Source organism: Orbicella faveolata, unplaced genomic scaffold (assembly GCF_042242905.1).
Source record: "Orbicella faveolata isolate gen_17 unplaced genomic scaffold, um_ofav_v1 contig_2, whole genome shotgun sequence".
NCBI lineage: Eukaryota > Metazoa > Cnidaria > Anthozoa > Scleractinia > Merulinidae > Orbicella > Orbicella faveolata.
In genome coordinates this window covers 8,814,009-8,833,820 of record NW_028301547.1, presented here as the reverse complement: position 1 = coordinate 8,833,820, position 19,812 = coordinate 8,814,009, and the positions used below count along the sequence as shown (strand labels likewise).

The window sequence follows — 19,812 nt, the reverse complement described above, 5'->3', positions numbered from 1 at the left end:
TGTATGATAGGCAAGAGGAAGGATAGGGGAAGGGTGGAGCGAAGAAAATCTCGCCTGCCCGAGGTCATTGTTCTTTTAGGAAACTCCGTTCGTCCACGAACGGAGTTTCTGATTGGTGCGGCTTGACCCTGCCTGTCAATTGTCTGTCAGTCAGTTTCGTTTCGTTCGTGCGGGTAAGAAACATAGCAAACTCTGTCGAAAGTGATGTTGTTAGTTTCGATTCCGCTCTCGAGGAATCTCTCAAGCGTTTATGTGAACTTGGAATGTCTCGCGAATTACGAACGGAGCAAAAAGACGCAATTTCCACGCTGGTATCCGGAAAAGATCTGTTGGCAGTGCTACCCACTGGCTTTGGGAAAAGCTTAATATTTACGTAAAATGGGGTTGACTAGCCTACACGACTTTTACGGTTCGTGACATTTGCACATTTGCCGTTCTCTGTTCGGTTACTCGACCTTTCTTGTCGCTTCACTCGTGTTCATGAAGGGCACTTCATATTGTGCAATAAGGAGGAATTTTAAGCGGAGTTGAGCCGTTAGATCGTGCTATGGCAAATTTTTATAAGTCATAGGTCTGCATGGTTTGCGCTGTTATCTGCATGTCGACTCGTTGAGTTTGACACCTCTGTAATTTGCCATGTGTTTATGCATTGTTTAGGCTCATTTCTATTGCAAGATATGCTTTTAAGTCTCCATGAATTTGCTTTTGAGGGACAAAATATGAAATTTACCGTGAACATGTTGCTTACTTGCATTCTATATTGTGACACCGGACCCGGCTGTGACTAGAACTGTTTACAAGCACAGTAGGTAGATCCTTATCACGGATATCATATTTGTTCTCGTGCGATTTCCATCGGAGACGCTGTAGCTTTACTCTGAAAAAGCTATACGTTTGTCTAGAGACATTCTTATGTTTCTTGCAGCTATCTGATCGAGCTTATGTTTCTCTTGCTCGATGTATAGGTTTATTCCTCCTTTGGCTGTTCTGGCACCACATGATTCAAGTGTAGCTGTTTACGCGCAAGTCCTGTTAACTGTTTTGCGTGTTTTATATGCCACTGTTCGGCTTAGTTCAGGCAAAAACATGGTTTCGATCCTCCATGTGGATCTCATCAGTTGCCGGTATTTCTAAAATACTCTGTACGTCTGAAGTCGCTAGCGCAACACGTACCTCTGTGAGAATGCAAGACATCCTGCGGCTTGGCACAAACTTCTCGTGGTGTGTACCCTTGTGAGACTTCCGGTGTCGAGAAAACCTCATTTTGATTGGTTACCCGCTCATTTCCGGAAATGCAGTGAAGCGCAACTAATCAGGAGGTGTTTCGCATTTTAACGGGCTTTTCGGGCAGGCGTCTTCTCATATTTCCCCTCCCCCATCCCCCACCGTCTAACATGGCGGTCTAACATGGCGGTCTGAAAAGGCGGTCGCAAGGTTGTAACGCTAACTCGCCCCAATAAGACGCCTGCACTGCAGGCTACGTTCCTCTAGAATACATCGTTTCAGTAAGACTTAGGAACATTTAAGTCGCCAATTATTTCTAACTTCATGACATTTTAATTTCCTTTTCTTTCCGTGTCACGAAGTAAAATTTAGTTTCGAGAAGTTATTTTTGCGGAACATGTTTACCTTGTGAATTACAAGCGTTTACCCTGATAACAGTCATACTCACTTAGTATGTCAATAAATCACTCTGCAACGGAAAACATTACCATTTCTTCGTTGAACTAAACAAAACTAAGTGCTTCCATCGGCTTAAAATATTGCATTGGTGGACAAATCGCGTGGTGTGGCGGTGTCTCTACTTCGAAAGTATACATGATTTCTTTTTCACTATCACTATCAAGTCCAGTTCGCAGTTTTCTTGTGTAAGATAATACCGAGAAACGAGAGTTTCACTGCGATGTTGCAAATGACACATTTTGTCGCGATGCACCGAGTTTTGGCTGAAATTTTGCCGCCGTATTTACATTAACAATTTAATTACGAACTTTACTCTGATTGGATATTGCCCCCACTATGTAAATAGTTCACTCCTGAACTATGCTTGTCAAACAGGATCAAAATGTCGAAGAGTGATATTTATGTACCTCCAAAATAAACTTTCTTTTCACTATTACTATCCGAATAGAAGTCCAGTGTCTAGTTTTCTTGTGTATTTTAATAACGAGAAACGAGAGTTTCAGTCGTAATTCCCCATTTTCGAATAAAGCAATTGAAATGTTCGGAATGCCACATTTTGTTGCGATGACCGAATTTCCACCGTATTTACATTAACAATTACGAACTTTACCCTGATTGGATATTACAAATCACTATGTAAATTAGTTCACCCCTGAACTGAGAACAATACCGTTTCGTTTCTGAGGAAACGAAACAAAAATGGTGCGCGCGTAGAACTGATAAAACAGCGTGGTCGAGTGGTTAGGGCACCGGACTTGAAATCCGGAGGTCGCGGGTTCAAGTCCCGTTCTGACCACTAGGCTGGAGTTGTTTCTCGGTAGGCCCCAGTTCACCTACTTGTTCACGCTTAAATATTCAACAACAACAACCATCTTGAATTTTTGATTTATGATCTTGCCAATCGAAGCCAGGAAAAGGAGAAATAAAATCGTAAAATCTATACTAATTAAAATCAGATCCAAACACGTCACGGACATGATTTCCTTTGTTTAAACTTGATGAATTGTTAATGAGCTTGAGAAGGTTGTTTATACCTACTTTGGAAGCAATGGAAAGTACGTGAAGAAAGGCAAAAGGGATACAGTTTTTCTTTTAACCAGTAAGTAACTAATTAATGTCCTATGCGCCAACACTGAACAACAACAGCAACAGGTAGCTTTACTTGCATGGCCATAAATACATCATTTAGTGTTGCAAAACTTTTCACCCATAGCCATGATGATAAAAATCAGTTTCATTTTCAGTTTCAATTGTAGTTTCAAATAAGCTACAATATTTCCATCGAGTTTAGCTGCGAGTTCCTTTTATGAAAGTTTTCGCAATGTGGACATCATTCGGCTGAACAATCTAAACCCTACATCTTTGGCCAAGAGGGTCCCCTATACCTCTTCTGACAACAGTTTCACGCATAAGTAATTGGCCCTTTCACGCATGACGAAAAATTCGAAAAACAGCTTCACGTTCACAGGAAAAAGCAAGCAATCACGTTTCACGTAAAAATGCAAAGGCTAGAACACGTTTCACATAAAAATACAAATTCTATTCAATCATCACAAAAAAATGTATTTAAACATTTTACCTGACATTACTGAAATGTACCACAGTAGATATAGCTGCACATGGCCATCCTTTGGTAATTTCAGACTCTGTTCTCGTCGATCAGCATGTCTAGATCTTTTGTGGCTTGTGTAATTGAAAAAAACATTGAGGTAGAGCGTAGGGTGACTACCGCTACTGTAGCTCGGCTAGTTTAGTTGATTTCACTCATTTTGACTTCTACCTCAATCTCGACATACATATTAGATCACGAGTAGTCCCTCTTTCGCTTAGTCCGTCGTGCGTAACGCGAAAGCAGAGGCGAAAAAAACCGCGAGAAAAAAATGGCCCCGAGAACTCCTGGGGGCGAGAAGCACGCGAAAGGAACTTCTCGTCCCCAGGAGTTCGCGTGGCCATTTTTTCTCGAGGTTTTTTACTCGTAGTCTACATACATGTTAACACTTTGCTGACATATATATTTCCGTAAATATATCTAAGCGATGGTTGAGCAGACATCAGTAAAAGTTGGATAGAGTGTGGATACTGACAGATAAACTCACCTTTTCCGCAGAACCCTCCAGTTTGATGCATCGAAATGGCGTGTGTGATAGATTCCAAGGATTCCTGGTTAATTCTCAGTCCTCCATCCGCAAGCGCGTCGAATGGGCAGGTTTTACATCTAGTTTGGTGTAGTTTAGGACGCTAAAATCTCCGAAAAAGTGAAAAATTATTCCTGCAAAAGTCGTTGGTTCACAAGTAAATGCATATTTCACGGATCACGAAAAAAATCGAAAACCAGTTTCCCAAGGACGGAAAAATATAGATTCGCGAATCATGGAAAAAATAAATCCGGAATCAATGTGGCAACCGCACCAAGAAGCTGATGGAACTCTCTAAAGAAAAGGCACACCGAACAGTGGCGCCACAGCCCCTGACTGACCAGCGTCACTGAACGAAAATTACACGTTTTATCTCTTAAAGACGAGTAACAGATTATGCTCGTGACTAATGGATCTCAAAAATTTGAAATTACGAAAACTTGTATATTATTAAAATAGCCCGGAAACAGCCCTTGCCTGACACAACCGGACAACAATATAGCCAACCATAAATCTTACTACAAAGACATGATGACGCAGTTCTTATACTAAGGAGATCTGGTAAATACAAATCCTTACCCCATCTTTCCTGAATAGATTTTAGTCTTTGTTTGTAACCTTAGTTTCAATTAAACTCGTCACATTTGTGGCCATTTATCCCAAACGATTTGTTTCTATTGTCGTCTACCTATCTCTTCAGCAAACTAGTGCGACGCCTTGCGGAGCTCTCGATGTCTTAATGTTTGCAAATGACTTAAGATAAAATATAGATACACGAATCATGGAAAAAATAAATCCTCGTTCACGCTTCATGCAAAGCAAAAATGCCCATTCACGGGACCCTCTGCCAAGCTAAATGTTAACTAAAACTTAGCTAAACTTACTTGATTATTTTGACTTTGTTTTCTTATTTTCATTAACTCGAAGAGATAAACTTTTGACAATTTTAGGAAGCGTTTTCTTTCAACTGTAGTGCAACTGATTGTGGCGTGTTTTTAATCTGCCAATTCTGAGGATCGTGAAAACCACAAATCGTGAGGATTGTGAAAACCACAAATGAAACATGTTTTAGCGCTTAAGTTCGATAAGCTGTTGCAAGAGAAAATGAGGGATGTTATAAATGAATTGGTTCATGCTTGTAGCTGTGCGTATATCGAGTCAGTATGGATGCACTTGAGAAGTTTGGAGAGCACTCAAAAAGCTAGAGTTGCTCTTACGCTTCTTTCGTGCTCTCCAAACTTCCCGCGTGCATCCATAACTCGATATACCGGCACGTTAAGCATGAACCAATTCTTTAGTAGCTGGCTAAGGGCCTCTTCATATGAGCCCGGTAACCGGGCTGGCTCGGTTACCGGGACGAATTTTTGTTGTCTGTTTATATGGGAAATTTCGGCCCAGTCGACCGTGTGAAATCCAAGAAACACAACCAAAATGGTGGAACATAAACTTGTATCGTTCGCGGCTGTCGCAGCTTTGTGGACTCTTTTAACTTTACTAATAAAGCTAATTTACATACCAGACAAAAATTATGCCATTTTTGGCGCTATGTCGCGAAAGCGAAGCTATTTGGTGTAAAACGTTTCGTCCCGGTTACCCGGGCTGGAGTGTTCATATGGAAAAACTTTCATCCCGGTTAGCGAGATCTCGGTAACGGGGCCAGCCCAGCTTCTAATATGAACAGATCGAAACTTTTACGAAAGCGAAGAGTGGCGAGGCGAGATCTCGGAAACCGTGCCAGCTCGGTTGACCGGGTTCATATGAAGAGGCCCTAAAATCCAGCCGAACAGTAACGATTATCGTGAACATGTCATAAGGTTATGATATAATATATGTATATATAGAAAGCTGAGATAGAAAGTAGATATAGAAAGTAGATTTGACACATTTGAACGCCTGATGACTGTTGCCTTCCTTGACATTGAAGCTATGTTTTTTTTCCTACAGTTACGTTGGGGCGCGATCCATTCAACCAAAATTTCCGGAAATTTCGGTCTAAAACTGAATGGATCGGTTCGGTCCAACCGGAAAAGTTTCGAAAAAATAGGTCCACCTTTCGAGGTAGACCACTTTTCTCGGTTGGACCGGTCCAATCGAAATGGACCGTTTCATTTGACCATTCCGACCCATTCTCAATCTCAGTCGAGGCGCAATTTAGTTCAAAGTACGGAACTTGATATAGTGAACGGGTCATTTTGCAATTTATGTGCGTTGCCTGTTGGGCTGGCGTTACATATCTTCGCTACACAGTGCTGAGCCCCAAGAAGGGCGAAACAGCTGATCACTGTTGCGATCCTACGTTATCGGTTCTTGTCATGTTGGTGTCTCGAAACGTTTTCACGTAGTATCACCCTTGCAGTCTATTGTTTGTCTTCAATCCCAGTGCCTCGCTGTTCGGTATTTTCCAGGAACATATAGGAAAACACTCATCAATGCAGCTTTTTGGGAAATATCTGGGAACGGTCTGCTCAAAATAACCCGTTAATATATACTGGTTAAAGTACTAAGCGTGAAACAGCTCACACAATATCATTGATATCACCGTCGAGATAGTCATCTAGCTCTAAGGAACAGTAATCCAGCATCCTCCATTTAAATGAGCGCGAAACTCGTTTTGCGAGTGGAATGGAACGAGGCCGTTCGGAAACGTTGCGATTCATTCGACACCAAGAAATTTTCGAACCTCAGCCCGGAAATTTTGACTGAATCATCGCGCACTTGGAGACCCTCCTGACAACGAGATTCCTGGTCCATTGTTGGGGGTGGGGAGGGGTGGGAACGGGTGGAGGGCAAAATTTCTGGAATGCCTTTTCCCAGAAAGCCCTACTCACAGCGTGCTTAGAATAACCACAATACTCTATGTAGCAGTCGTTTATTTGTATATTTTCTCACCAATCTTAGATCAATCATCTCTTCATGCGTGTTGAATTCTGATTTGTTGTCCGATTGTTTTCCTTGAGCAGCAGATTGTCAGCGGTCTCGCTAGCGCATAAATGCGCGCCAAACTTTCACGCACACAAATGGAGTCGCTTTGCTTTCACGCGAGGCTTAGAAAATGAACTCCAGTTTTACTGTCAATGTGATGGGGGCTTTTCCAAACAATGAGAGATAACAGTTGCAGGGAGTCTTAACCTTTCTTTAAGGTTCATGGGTGAAATCGGAATAATGGTTTCGCGGCTACAACACGAGGGGTTCGATTTGGAAGACATGATCGATGAAGAGTTACGGGCGGCGGGCTTTTTGGAGCTCTGTGAAAGGTACATTATACACGCGCTGTTTTTCCTTTATTGAGGTGTAGTTATGTGGGATAGTATTGCGAAGTTTTTTCTGTTTTGTGATTATGCTTCGTACGATTCGTGTTGACGAGTTATTAAGCGTATTGCCAATTTGGCAGATCTTTTGATACTCGTCTGCACTCGATGTACGGTACGTACGAATTGCTTTTATTCCGAGAAAGGTACGTCATCACTTTGTTGATAAATGCACTTTTGTTATGTTGATAAATAGTCCGTTATTTACATCATGGGGGATACTTTGATATCAACAGGTAGGGGCACATCAGAGATCACATCGCCACAACAACTAACTGACGTAAACTATATTTTCTCCACCAGTCTCCAGACAGGCTGCGCTGAACAGAACTTTGTAAACATATTAATACCCGTAATAATTATTCCCTCTTTCTCATAATTCACACTTACTGTAAATATGACTTAAACAGAGATGTCAGGAAAGTCAAAATTTTATATTTATAAATTTACTACTCAGAGCAAATAAAACTAAACAACCCCAAGCAAAGAAGCATACAAGAACATGGTACATGTATTCAGTTTTATCTAGATACCATCAATAATCGTCTTTTATTTGACACCTTGCCTATCAGTTTGCTCATTCCGTTTTTCATTATAAAAAGTTATCTTGATAAATCAGTCGAACTAACCAAATTTAAAGGGGCTCTATGCTATTCCCTTGTACAATGTTTTATTTTCCTCTTACCAGTTGGACAAAGTCACCCGATATTTCCCCCTGTGAAAACTGTAAAATTGCAAAGTTCCCACAAACCATTATTCAGTTTAGTGTATCCTTCTAATATGCGCCTCCTTTCTATAATTAAGTTCTCTCCCTTGAGTGCCATGTGTTTGTAAGGGCCCCTATTTTAGTTAGCATACCTTCCAATAAGTGCCCCCTTAGCAAAAGTGACATTCAATTAAGACATTGACATGGAGCAGACTGATCAGACAAATGAATTATAAAATCTGCTTTCTCATCTGAACATAATGGTGAACATGATTATCAGAACCCCTATTGTGACAGGTCTAGGATCAGAGTTACATCGTAACTGGACGTATCTGTTGTTTTTCATTTAAGTAATGTGGTAGGCTACCGGGAGTATTTCTACATGTACTCCCCAGATGGTATAGTTAAAAATGCATTGCTAGTCCATTGGAGGACCCCCCTGGCATGAAATTTACTTCATGTTGTAATGAGGGGGACACTGGGGGTTCTGAAAGCTGCAATACTGCAAAAAAAATTCAGCAAGCCTCGCAATATTGCAAAAAGAAAATTGCCAAGTACCACATTACTTCAATACTAAGTCAAAACTCAATGTCATACCAAAACCACTACTCTGTTTAGAGAAAATAACAATTAAGAATTTGTTAATGAACAGTATTAAAGTCAGGTAATTTCTGGATTAGACAAAACATACTTTTACATGTAGTTAATAGAGGAAAATGGTTAGGAGGGCTGTTAAACATCAAAGAAGTAAACAAAGAAGCGAAGAGTTATGTTAGAAGGTCCTTGACCCTGCACATCTTATGTTTTATGCTCATTAACTATGCATGAATTACATAATTGCAATGCTTCTATTGGTTATTTGTATGAGCAAACATAACCACCTCAAATTTGTGTTTTGCTAGGTTTTGTGCGGGGTCAATCCCTAAAATACGCAACAAAAACATACAACAAAGAACTTTTCTGTGTTTCGTAACCATTTCCCTCTATTAACTATGAACAAAATAAGCAAAATAAGTGACATCCATTGACGTGCTGGCTAATGATTAACAAAAAATTACTTACCCTTTTCCAATTGCCACAAAAGAAATTGCGGTTTACTGTTACCATGAAAACTAAGTTTCAATGGGAATGTCCAATCGGAAACTGGAAAAGGCTCGAAAAACGTTAGAGGACTTGGGGAATAATGTTTTACATGTAATACTGTCCAAAATGCTTAGGTTTAGACGACTTGGAGAATAATTTTTTATACTGTCCAAAATGCTAGAAAACCACATCCCACAGGTTCACAGAATACCGCAATGCCACATTTCAAGATTAAAATTACCAAAATACTGCAAGAAAAATTGTCCAACACGGCAATACTGCAACCCCAATGTCTCCCTCTGTAATATAAAGTGGGTGATAAAGGGGCAGTGTGAGAGTTAAGGTTACTTCCCACCTTCAAGAGTGAAAAAAATCATTTTTTCTCTTATTTGCCTAAATTGAAGTTTATCATTTGATCTAACATTTACACAAAAAAACACTTAAAAATCTCAAAAATTACCGATGTTATTTAACAAAATTTGTTTTCCAATAAAAGGTAATAAAAAATGAAGGTGTGATAATCTCATAAGTAGGTGAGGAGGAAAATTCGGAGGAAATTTTGCGGGAAGCGGATTCTTATTTCATGTGATTTGCATATTTTCTTTGTGCATCGCACGTTCGAGTTTCATGGAGAAATCTAAAACAGAAGGAAGTCCTTGGGTAAAATCAATGAAAAAACCAGGGCCAAAGAAGAGAAAAAGGAAAGGTTTTGGGGAAGAAAGGAAAAAAAGCCTCGCAGAAAGCGACAAAGGCTCTTGGTTCGGCCAAGTGCCTTTGTCGACATCGACCGATGAACATGAGCAGTCCAATTCAGCTGGTTCACTTGGTTCTTCTGTTGGAGCAAGTCACTTAAAAATCAAAGCTTTCGATAATGCAACTTACCACGGAGGCTCATTGTCAGAATCAGACGAAACTGATGACGGAGAATTTGAAACGAGCGACACAAAATACCAGAGTATTGTCAATCTGGACGAGCTCAATCGACAGCTTGCTGGCCGAGTCACTTGCAGTTTTTGTGGAAGTGAAGGAATAAACTTTGAAGAAGTTACCAGGACTGGACTAAGAGCCGAATGGATTTGCCGTTGTAAAAGCCCTGAGTGTTCCTCGGACTTCAAGTGTGACTAACAGGCCGTGGCCACTCTGTTGCAAAAAGAGTTCTGAGCGTTCTAAACCTTCCTCCCCCTGTAAATAAGGATTCATGGTCAAATCAGCCCAAACGTTCTCACTCGATTTGATTTATTCTTCTTCGGTTGACGCGTTTCGTTTCTTGACGCGGGATTTCCCCTTGCCTTTGGAAACTTTACCCATTGCCAGGATTGCTTTTCTTTTGTCTTGCTGGTCAAAAGATCGAAAACGTGACTGTAATGCAACACTTTTCCTGGGAAGAATGTGTCGACGTTGAGCGAATTAATAGGGTATGTAGATTTCATGGATTTTCATAAAATTTGGCCAAAGCATTCCACGGATAATAACAAACAAAACGGTGTCAGGAAATTATCATATTTGAAATATTTTTTCCAGTGGCGACCATTTACACAACACGTCTCGTATATTTTTAGCTTCTTCAACTTTGGACTAGGATATCTTGGCAACCAATCAGAATATCAAAAAAGCCTGACACCGTTTTGTTGATTGATGCCTGTTGAATAAGACTGTGCAGCCATTTTGCTCGTGCCGCGGCATTCGATACCCGATTAATTCACAAGAACAACTCTCGGTCGTTTCACAGTTTACCGGCTGCTGACACTTCCCAAAAGAAAAAGTCACTTAAATTATATTTTTCTCAAAAACTACATTTATTAAGCTTTCTACTGATATATAGTTTGTTTAGGTTTTATTGAAACTGGCACACGTACGAATTTTTTCCTGAAGGGCACCCGCGAAGGTGGGAAGTAACCTTAAGTGTTTTGTACAAGAATTCAACATAGTGATCCTGCCCAGGGCTTGAACCAGGACTGCTCGATCTGTAGTCTAGCACACTAACTATTACATGTAGATTACCACATTCTCCTGATGTAAATGATAGCACGTAACACCTGTGCCACTCCGTTATTTATACATTGTACATGGTACTCTGCAGCTGTTAACTCTGTGCATGCGCTCGAACATCAAGTCTGTCCCATGTGCTTACCTTTGATCACAGCTGGCTTCTATGAAACCTTCAAGTAAACGCAGTGTTTCATCTTTATTGGTGCAGTGACCTGATGCCAAATTTGAAAATGACTGATTAACAACATGACTTTTCTAAACATAGAAGTTAACAAAAAAATACTTGATGTATTTTATTTATTATAATTGCAGAACAACAAGAACTCTTTTGCAGAGGGCAGTTGCTGTGGAAGGTTAGTGGAACTTTCTTTGTTGCTTCTTTTCAGTTATCCAAACTCTTGTCTAGTGGAACCACATTATTATCCAACCGCAGATGACCTGTAAAAAACTGGTCATACACTTGTTTGTGTATGTATCAATACAGTTTTTTTTACAATAACAACAGAAATTCTTGCGCACTCACTGGCTAATTTTCATTGTCAATAAGTGGACAGACACACTAATTTATAACTTATGCAATGTGTCAGTGAGCGAAAGCAGACAATTTGTTATCATAAGAAAACAAATTGACATCAGTTTTTCATGGGTCTGTCCTGCTATTGAAAATGAATTCCGTCATGACATTGTGAAAGTAGTCTGCAGATCTGGACACTGGGCAATTGCCTCATGGATCCACAGAGCTCTACATGTAATTTGACAATGTTGTGACGAAATTCAAGATCAATAACAGGACAGACGCCTATAAAACTGACGTCAGTTTGTTAATTTAATCACATTTAAAAAATTCCGTTCAAATATATATTGTAGTTACAGCAGTTATAATCTAATTCAAATTCAGTCCACCTATTAGTTTATATACATGTACATAGGGTAAACGAACTTCTTAAAATTAATAATTTATTTCCAGTACACCATGTACAGTGTACATGTATGTTGAACTGAGGATAAAATTTCTGATAGTAATTTCCTATAACTGTAGAAAGTCATTCCAGTTTGAGAAGGCTCCTGGACTCCATTGACACACAACTGAAAGAATTGCAAGGCACCCTGCAGACACCAAGGTGAGCCATGTTAAAAGTCAACTCTATCACTTTCACTAAAAGTCTATATATGAGCCAAGTGGCCCATCAGGCCAGAGCTCATCCCCGTCTCTGTAGCATGAAGCGACTGGGAATATTTCTACTACCCCTTGGATGGGATGCTAGTCTATCGCAGGGTTACCCCCGCCCCTGCCCCCCAACATAAATTTTGCTGGTACCCTTTTATAAACCTGGGTAGAGAGAGGCACTGCCAGAGAGAGTGTCTTGCCAAAGAACATGACACAATGACCCTGGCCAGGGCTTGAACCCACACCACTTCAATGATCTGAAGACGAGCGCAGTAACCATGAGACCACTGCGCCTCCACACCTCACCTCACATTTTTTCCCTTCTTTGGTCTTGAATAGTTGCTGCATGATCATGCAATATCTACACCATTTTTTTTTCTAGGTTTTCTTCAGTTGTAATCAGTTGGTCTTATCCACTGAACATGGCAATTTTTTCTTATCTGCTTAAGGCAACAAATCAACCCTTTACACAACATTGTTACTTAGTTGACCTTGTCAGTGTTAAAAGAAATGGTCAAAATATAAATTGGATGCCAGAAATCAAATGAGCCAGTGTCTGATCTAGAGCGCGCCATTGCGGGATTGGTGCAGTTCGATAGAAGAAGTCCCCCAAATATTCGTCACCTGGGTCATTTTGGCGCAGCAAACATCTGCAGCTACTGACTTGTAATTTTCCTTCGTTTTCTAAGTTTTTCGAAAACTTTGTGTGATTTAAAGTTTCATAGAATTGACAATATAAAACCGCATGTGTTTTACCGATGTTTACAACACGGACAAATAAAAATGGCTGCCAGAGGTTGAGATGAGATTCCTGGGAACAAGTAGAATAATTCTTATAGGGGGTCAATTTATAAAAATGCACGTGCTCATTGCGAACCCCTTACTTTTCATGCTTGATTGATGAAACGCGATGTGTTATTTCAGTTGTTTTCTTTGTCGTTCTGCTATTTTATTGTCATGTCAAAGCAGAAAAGAATATTATCATTCTTTGGTCGAGAAAACAAAAGAGAAGAACACAGACTGCAAACGGAAACCTTTTGTTGAACTGAAAGCCAAAGCAGCAAGGAGAAACTTTCGATCTACCTGGTTGGAAAAATTCAAGTGGTTTCAATACAAACAAGAAGATCTTTAAGATCTTACAACCGCGCTTTTAAAAGTTAACTGTTTTGGTAGCATGAGTGACCCGAAGAAAAAAAAACGAAAAAAAATATCGGTTTTGAACCTATTTCCAGCAAATTTGGCACACTGGAAGCTGAGAAAATTACTCTAATTCCGGTCATCATTTTTCAGCTCTTTTCGTCATATCCCCCCCTCGGGAGGGTTTTGTAAAGTTAGCGAATTAGTTGCAAGCCACCGTAATGGTGATTGCTGGCGGCGAAATATTTATTTGCTAAAAAATTGCGGCCAAATCTTTCGGAGATGGAAGTCAGGACATTTGTAAGGATACAGAAAGTAATTTGGGACCAGTTGCTGACTTGTAAGGCTGAAATTATCCAGAAGTAAGGTTTTTTTAACGTGAACGTAACGAAGGCCATGCGGTGAATAAATTATCGGCTCTTCTCACTGTCTCGTTCTGTTTTTTGTTTCGTTCTCTTTTGGAGTCCGCCGAGGTCATTTTTTCGTCTAAATAACTTGAGAAAAGTTCGAAAAAGATGTTCCTCTTGAATTTTCAGCTTTCAGGCAATAATCCTGGATTTTTTTGACTGAAACGTAGGTTCACTGGTTATGTTAATGTGTTTTGGTGGCTATGGGCGACCGTCGCTTCCTTTGTCGACTCACGCAATGAAGCTAGGTTACAAAAAAAATCTAATAATATTTAGTTCTGGTTTTGTTCGATTTCGTTGAAATTTTAATATGATGAAGCTGAATTGTCAACGAATAGATTTTAATACTGCCGATATGAGGTAGCTATTAACGCTAAAGTGATATATCGCTTCGATGTCAGGGTTTTGAAGAGATTTTTTGGCAATGTGTAGGTTCGGCGTGATTTTGTAATCTGAGATTTCTGTTGACCCTGAAGAAACAAAGTTTGGCGAGTAAACATTACAGATTGCATAATTCAAAGTTGGCCGAGTGGAGATCTGCGTCTGGTCTCCGACAAAAAAAAAATTAAAAAAAATAAACCAAGGGTAGAAAATGAACCGCGCTCGGCCCATGGCCGCACGGTTAAAAACAGTGTGTCCCCCCAAAAAACTGGAATGTCCCCTAGAAAATTGTTGACTGGGACAGAACGTTCCCCTAAAGTGAAATCCTAGATCAGAGACTGACAAGCATGATGAAATTTGAAAGATGGACAATTTTCAGACCATCAGTGTTTGACAGCCAGTTGGAAAGTTGGAAAAATTTAAAGAATTAAAGAAGCTTGGCATCCAGCCAATTATCAGCAAGTGTTCTTTATAATCATTTAGAAATTTTAATTTGCCAGTTTACATCAGTGCTCAAAATTGGCTGCCTTGTTCATTTTGTCATGTTAGAACTTTCTTCTTCAGTTCTGGCATCCGTTTTGGTCCACGAGTACATGACTTGTATTTTTTGTTTACTAATTGAGAAGGTCATGGGAGGAGGTCCTGCAGAGAAGCTACATATATTTGGGTACTTTTTATGCCTCCTTGTCCCTATCCCCACCACCTTTCCCTGGTTTTACGCTCATGAAAAAACTTCTGAGGGCATGGTGTAAGCACTGGGCTTACACATGTAATCGTCATCCAAATCAATGGAGTTTCAGGATGTTGATTCATTCAACATCTGAGCTATTTCTGGGGGACATCATTTTTCTTGAGGGTGGGGGAGGCATGGGGGGAACTACAATATCATGAAGACAACTGTTGCTCTTGTACAGGTACAGGTACATTTTAGTTTGCACATTTTAGTAGCCAAATTAATTACCTGTGTTGTTTTTATTAGAGTATTGGAAAAAGATGTTGGAGACACTCCTCGGGTTGGCCAAGATCAACAGGAAAAACAACAACAACAACAACAACAACCACAACCACAACCACAACCACAACCTGCGACTGTTATTGTTATTGATGATGATGAGGCTGAGTTTGTTAATGTTGCCGATATGTCTTGTCAAGCTACATTTGAGGATATTGAAAGTGAAACTCGTGATAGAGAAAAAGAGAAGACATTGAACAGAAATCAAAATAGTTCATCAACACCAAAACAGCAAACAGAACAAAGCGACATTTTGAAAAGTTATGTTCCCATCAGACCTGCCCCTGTCAAGGAATCAATAAATAACTCTGTTGTATTACAGACTCCAACATCATCTGTACTTCAGCAAACAATAAGTAAACAATCAGAAGTTGTGGTGTCCCCTGTGACCAGTGCGGGGAAGACGCCTCCTGTGATCTATAGAACATTGAAATCACCGGTCGAAAGTGGGCTGCCTTTATTACCACAGCGGGTGGCACTGAACTCATCGCCACCTTCTCTTCCTGTTCAACAAGAAATATCAAGTCTCAAGTCTTCATCAGCAGCGGCTTCTTCTCTTGTGTCTCCTGGTGACAACAAGTATGTTTTTTTATTTCTGTTCATCAGTCAGAATAATGTAACCTTGGTCTTAATTAGTGATGCGGCATGTGCTTGTCGTAACCCAAGCACATGTGTGTGCTGTGACGAGCATTGACCTTTGTTCCACATCTGACGCCATTACCTTTGACTAAAATTGGCATCAGTAATATAATAATAGTAATAAGTTCTGCGGGAGGAAAAGATCTTTTCAATAATACCCAAATCGCAGTGATTACATGTAGGTCAATTAAGCTTGGATTGTGTACAAAAATGCTCAGAAATTGGAGTGAAAAACTTGGAACAAAATTTCTCTCAACTACATGTACACTTGGCTACACCGTGGTAAGAATTTTCCGTCTCGATGATGCTTTCTCTGAAATTCTTGAACTGGAAGCAAGCCCAGAAGAGGGTCAAGAACTGCAGAAAAATGTGATGTTGATAGTGCTTACCACTTGTATCATGTATGATTCCTTTACAGGTCAAGTACAACACCTTCTGTTACTCAACCATCACCCGTGCAGACACCCACTACACAGGCAGGGCCATCTTCCGCTGACAGAAAAGATACAATTGAAAAAGAAAAGAGGTTTGTTGCCATATTCAGTGCCACCTTAAATCATTCAATATCATTTTCAAGACTGACTAGAAAACCAGTCAATTGATCAGGATGAAAGATAATAGTCTGAAATTGCTACTGTCAAACTTATGAAACCATGAACACCTACAGTAAGTCAGGAATGTTTATTGTGTCATAACCAATCATGCACAAACAAGATCTTTATGCCACAGAACCCATGTGTATTTACTGGACGATCAAGGAATAAAAAGGTTTCAAAACTTCTCATCAACGTGTTTTCAATTCTTTAAATCAGTCCTCCTGCAGGTCCACCTAAGTTTGAGGTGGGTACTCGTGTCATTGGTCAAAGGGCAGATGAGCTGTGGTATCCAGGTAAGCTGCAAGATATTTAGTGCAGTCTTGAGGCAGTTAAGTTCATCACATTTCCAAACAGTGAGAAGAGAGATGAAGAGACTGATAAAATTGAAATTGTTTTGAACTGTATGTGTGTTTAATAGAGACCAGTGGCCCGTTTCTTGAAAGCCCTGCAAACTTTTCGGGCCCATAAAGCCATTTTTAGTCCATCTTTATCTAAAAACAGAGAAGTGTATATGCCTGAAACTTCGTCTTCAGTGAAGGGAACTTCTCTTCATATTAAGAATATGTGAATAAAACAGCTCTGTAGTCGTAAGGTTCAAGATTTTGCTATGGCTCTAGAGACCCGAAAAGTTTCTGGGGCTTTCGAGAAACCAGTACCTTGTCAGTCACAAGTAACCCTTTTAAAAGGAGAAAATGGAAAAATGAAATATTATGAAAATCTATATGTGAACAATAGCCTCCATTTGGTGCAAAAATATGCTAGGAGTTCTGAGAACCGAACAGTTTTCCGAGAGCATAGCTTGAGGAAAACTGTGAGCTTCAAGGAACAGATAATGTCCAAGGACAAATATCCGAGCATATTTGCGCGCCAAATGGAGGCTATTGTGTTTATTATCCTTCAGATCTTTTTCGCAACACACACAGTTTTGAAAATTGGGGAATATTCTCGGATATTCCCCTGTTTCAGCTGGGGAATATTCGGTCACGTGACGTGTTTAGACCAATCGCGCGAGAGCGAAAATATTTGATGGATTATAAGCAATGTTAGACATCTGAAACACCACAAATACACTGTATATATCAAAATTAATGATTGATTCTATTACCTGTACTCTGAGTCAGAGAAGTTGAAATCTTGCATTAAAGAAGGCTACATAATTTTATAAATAACTGACCTACCACATGCGCTCTCAGTGGTTGATTGGGGTGTTCAGATGAGAAACATGGTTGTGACTTTTTAGATTCGCGCATATTTTTGAGAATTATATTATAGCACTTTTTCTGTGTTAACATAGCCTCACCTAAATACTTGGGGAGCTGGGAGAGTTCTGGAAAGTTATGCAAACCCTTGACCACGTCTCAGGTTTGCATATTTGTCTTGAATTCTCCCAACCCTCCTTGTGTTTGATGAGGCTATGTAAACAATACCAAATAGTACAAGGATAATTAATTTAAACCATGCTTACATGTATAGGTTGAAGGTTAGTTGTTCTTTAGTCAGATAGATTTCAAATTTAGTAGATTTTAAGTTAGTAGATTAAATTTTTCAAACGGTTTTTTTTTCTTTCTTTCTTTTTTTTTTTCAGTTTTGAGAGGGGTTTCTTAAAAAGACTAACATGCACACCACCCCCACTCAGTTCCTAACCCTATCCTACCCTGCCCATAAACCCTAACCCCATCCCCCCTCCCCCACCCCTGATCTTTTCTATTTTGTACTCATGTACATTTGAACAGGTGACCTCGGACTTTGTACATGTAGTTCACCTCCGTCTCCACCAGGCCCCATAAGCATTTCTTGCAAATTTGCTCAAAGAGCAGTTTTCAGTGGAGTATCGTATGAGCCAAACCAAAGCAATTAATTAAGACCAGTCATAAAAAACTGGATTATTGGATAATGCAATTCAAGAGTTTTCTTTGGCTTAGCCACCATGGGTTATGAGCCATTATACCATGCTCTACAAATATGGAAAGTGTACGCAGGATTTTGGGGGTGGTTTTTATTTTGGCCTGCCTTTTTAATAAAGCAATTATTCTACTTGCGCTTGTTGGATATGAGATCATTGTAGCCAACTCATATCCAATGCGTGCTCGTGGAATAATTGTTAATTAGACTACTCAGCCAGTATTCAGCCAATCTTAACAACAATCATGATAGCATCAGACGACAGTCCCTAAAAGCAATATGATGTGGATCAAAATGAATGTACTGTATAATGCCAGTAAAATTTTTGTTCACGGAGTTTTGTCAGCACACATGATAGATTAAACTAAGAAATCAAGTAACATTTTAATTCTAAATGGTTATACACCATGATGCAGCTTCCTAAAAATAATGTATTTCTTTATTCTTGATACTTAAAGGTGTGATAGAGAAGATTTTGACTGACAAAAACTCCCACGTAAGTCTATAGTTTTGTTGCATTGTTTATATCTAGTTTGTTAAGAGAGATGGGAGACAAGCAATAGAAGTGTGATACCATGACCAGAACTTTGGAATTTGGTTTAGAAAAGCCAGATAGCTACATGTCTGATCAATGCAGTCCTGTGTTTGACAAGCCTTGCATGTATGCATGAGAGAGAAGGAATCCATTGTTTTGTCTTGCAGAAGACTAAGTTCAAGGTGAAGTTTGAGAAAGGGACAAGGGGTCTGCTGTCATCTAATCACATCTCCCTGGAATCAAACCCTAACCCTGCTGTGCTTAATGTTGGAAGTCGTGTTGTAGGTAGGTTTGGAATGTATATCTGTGCATACTGCCGTGCTGTTTGTGCTTTCAAACATTGCATTAGCCAGCTAGATATACACATACATGTGTAACAGGTTTCATTAAGGGCCGTTGCCTGGCTGTGAGGATAATTTTGCACACCTGGTTTGACCATCAAGGGGAGAGTTTTTCTTAATCACAAGTTCCATTCAAAAAAGTTTTGCCCACCTGTGGAAATCAGTTATCCTCCTGTTGAAATGCTAATGAAACCACTGATATAATGAATGAACATCAATGGAGGATTAATAAATACTGTTCTAAGGAGAAACTTATGGGAGGCAAAGCAAGACAGGGCAACTAGTGTTATCACTAATGTGGCTAATGTTTTGCTGCCTGTGACTTACAGGTACACAATTTTCTAACTAAAGATTTTTTTTTTGAGGAAGTGAATAAAACAAATTCATTCGGCTGTTACATGTATGTGTTATTGTCAGACCATATGAGGTCAAGACAATGATCAAAATAAGCGGCATACTACAATGTACACTACTACAGAACATGCAAAACATCCAAACAAATTCCAGGTATCTGTAAACTATCAATTGAAGGTGATCAAGAAAGTGATCATGGTGTTACATCAAGGACCAAGTGGCATGGATTGAATCAATACTTGTCTAGGTGGCTTTCTGTGAACAAAAATGAAAAGCAAACTTACATGTGCAGTTAAATGCACAGTACAGAATTACTGACATTTAAACAGTGCAGTTGGGTGATTAATCCCTTGCTTTCTTCTTGGAGTGTCATGTAGTGAGAATTACATGTATGCCAATTTTGTTAAACATGGGCATTAAAAGTGTAGTTTAGAAT

At 39.7% G+C, this 19,812-nt stretch overlaps 2 protein-coding genes across 5 annotated transcripts in view; both read left to right on the top strand.

The window, feature by feature from the left end:
• Positions 1 to 6,808: 6,808 nt before the first annotated feature.
• LOC110043879 (histone-lysine N-methyltransferase SETDB1-like) overlaps positions 6,809 to 19,812 on the top strand; it is a 44,441-nt gene continuing 31,437 nt past the window's right edge. For all 4 annotated transcript variants that reach the window (XM_020749379.2, XM_089289418.1, XM_089289419.1 and 1 more), the window contains exons 1-8: positions 6,809 to 7,072; positions 11,217 to 11,257; positions 11,944 to 12,025; positions 14,977 to 15,588; positions 16,067 to 16,174; positions 16,461 to 16,537; positions 18,605 to 18,642; positions 18,849 to 18,966. In XM_020749379.2, the coding sequence (XP_020605038.2) occupies positions 6,963 to 7,072; positions 11,217 to 11,257; positions 11,944 to 12,025; positions 14,977 to 15,588; positions 16,067 to 16,174; positions 16,461 to 16,537; positions 18,605 to 18,642; positions 18,849 to 18,966 (1,186 nt within the window). In that variant the 5' untranslated portion in view covers positions 6,809 to 6,962. The remainder of the gene's footprint in view (positions 7,073 to 11,216; positions 11,258 to 11,943; positions 12,026 to 14,976; positions 15,589 to 16,066; positions 16,175 to 16,460; positions 16,538 to 18,604; positions 18,643 to 18,848; positions 18,967 to 19,812) is intronic.
• Positions 7,104 to 10,677, top strand: LOC149111847 (uncharacterized). The gene has a single exon (XM_089289420.1). The coding sequence runs from the start codon at positions 9,543 to 9,545 to the stop codon at positions 10,038 to 10,040; it is 498 nt and encodes a 165-aa protein (XP_089145546.1). The 5' UTR covers positions 7,104 to 9,542; the 3' UTR covers positions 10,041 to 10,677.

Coding starts and splice junctions, on each gene's coding strand:
- LOC149111847 (XM_089289420.1), top strand. CDS start 9,543: ATGGAGAAATCTAAAACAGAAGGAAGTCCTTGGGTAAAATCAATGAAA.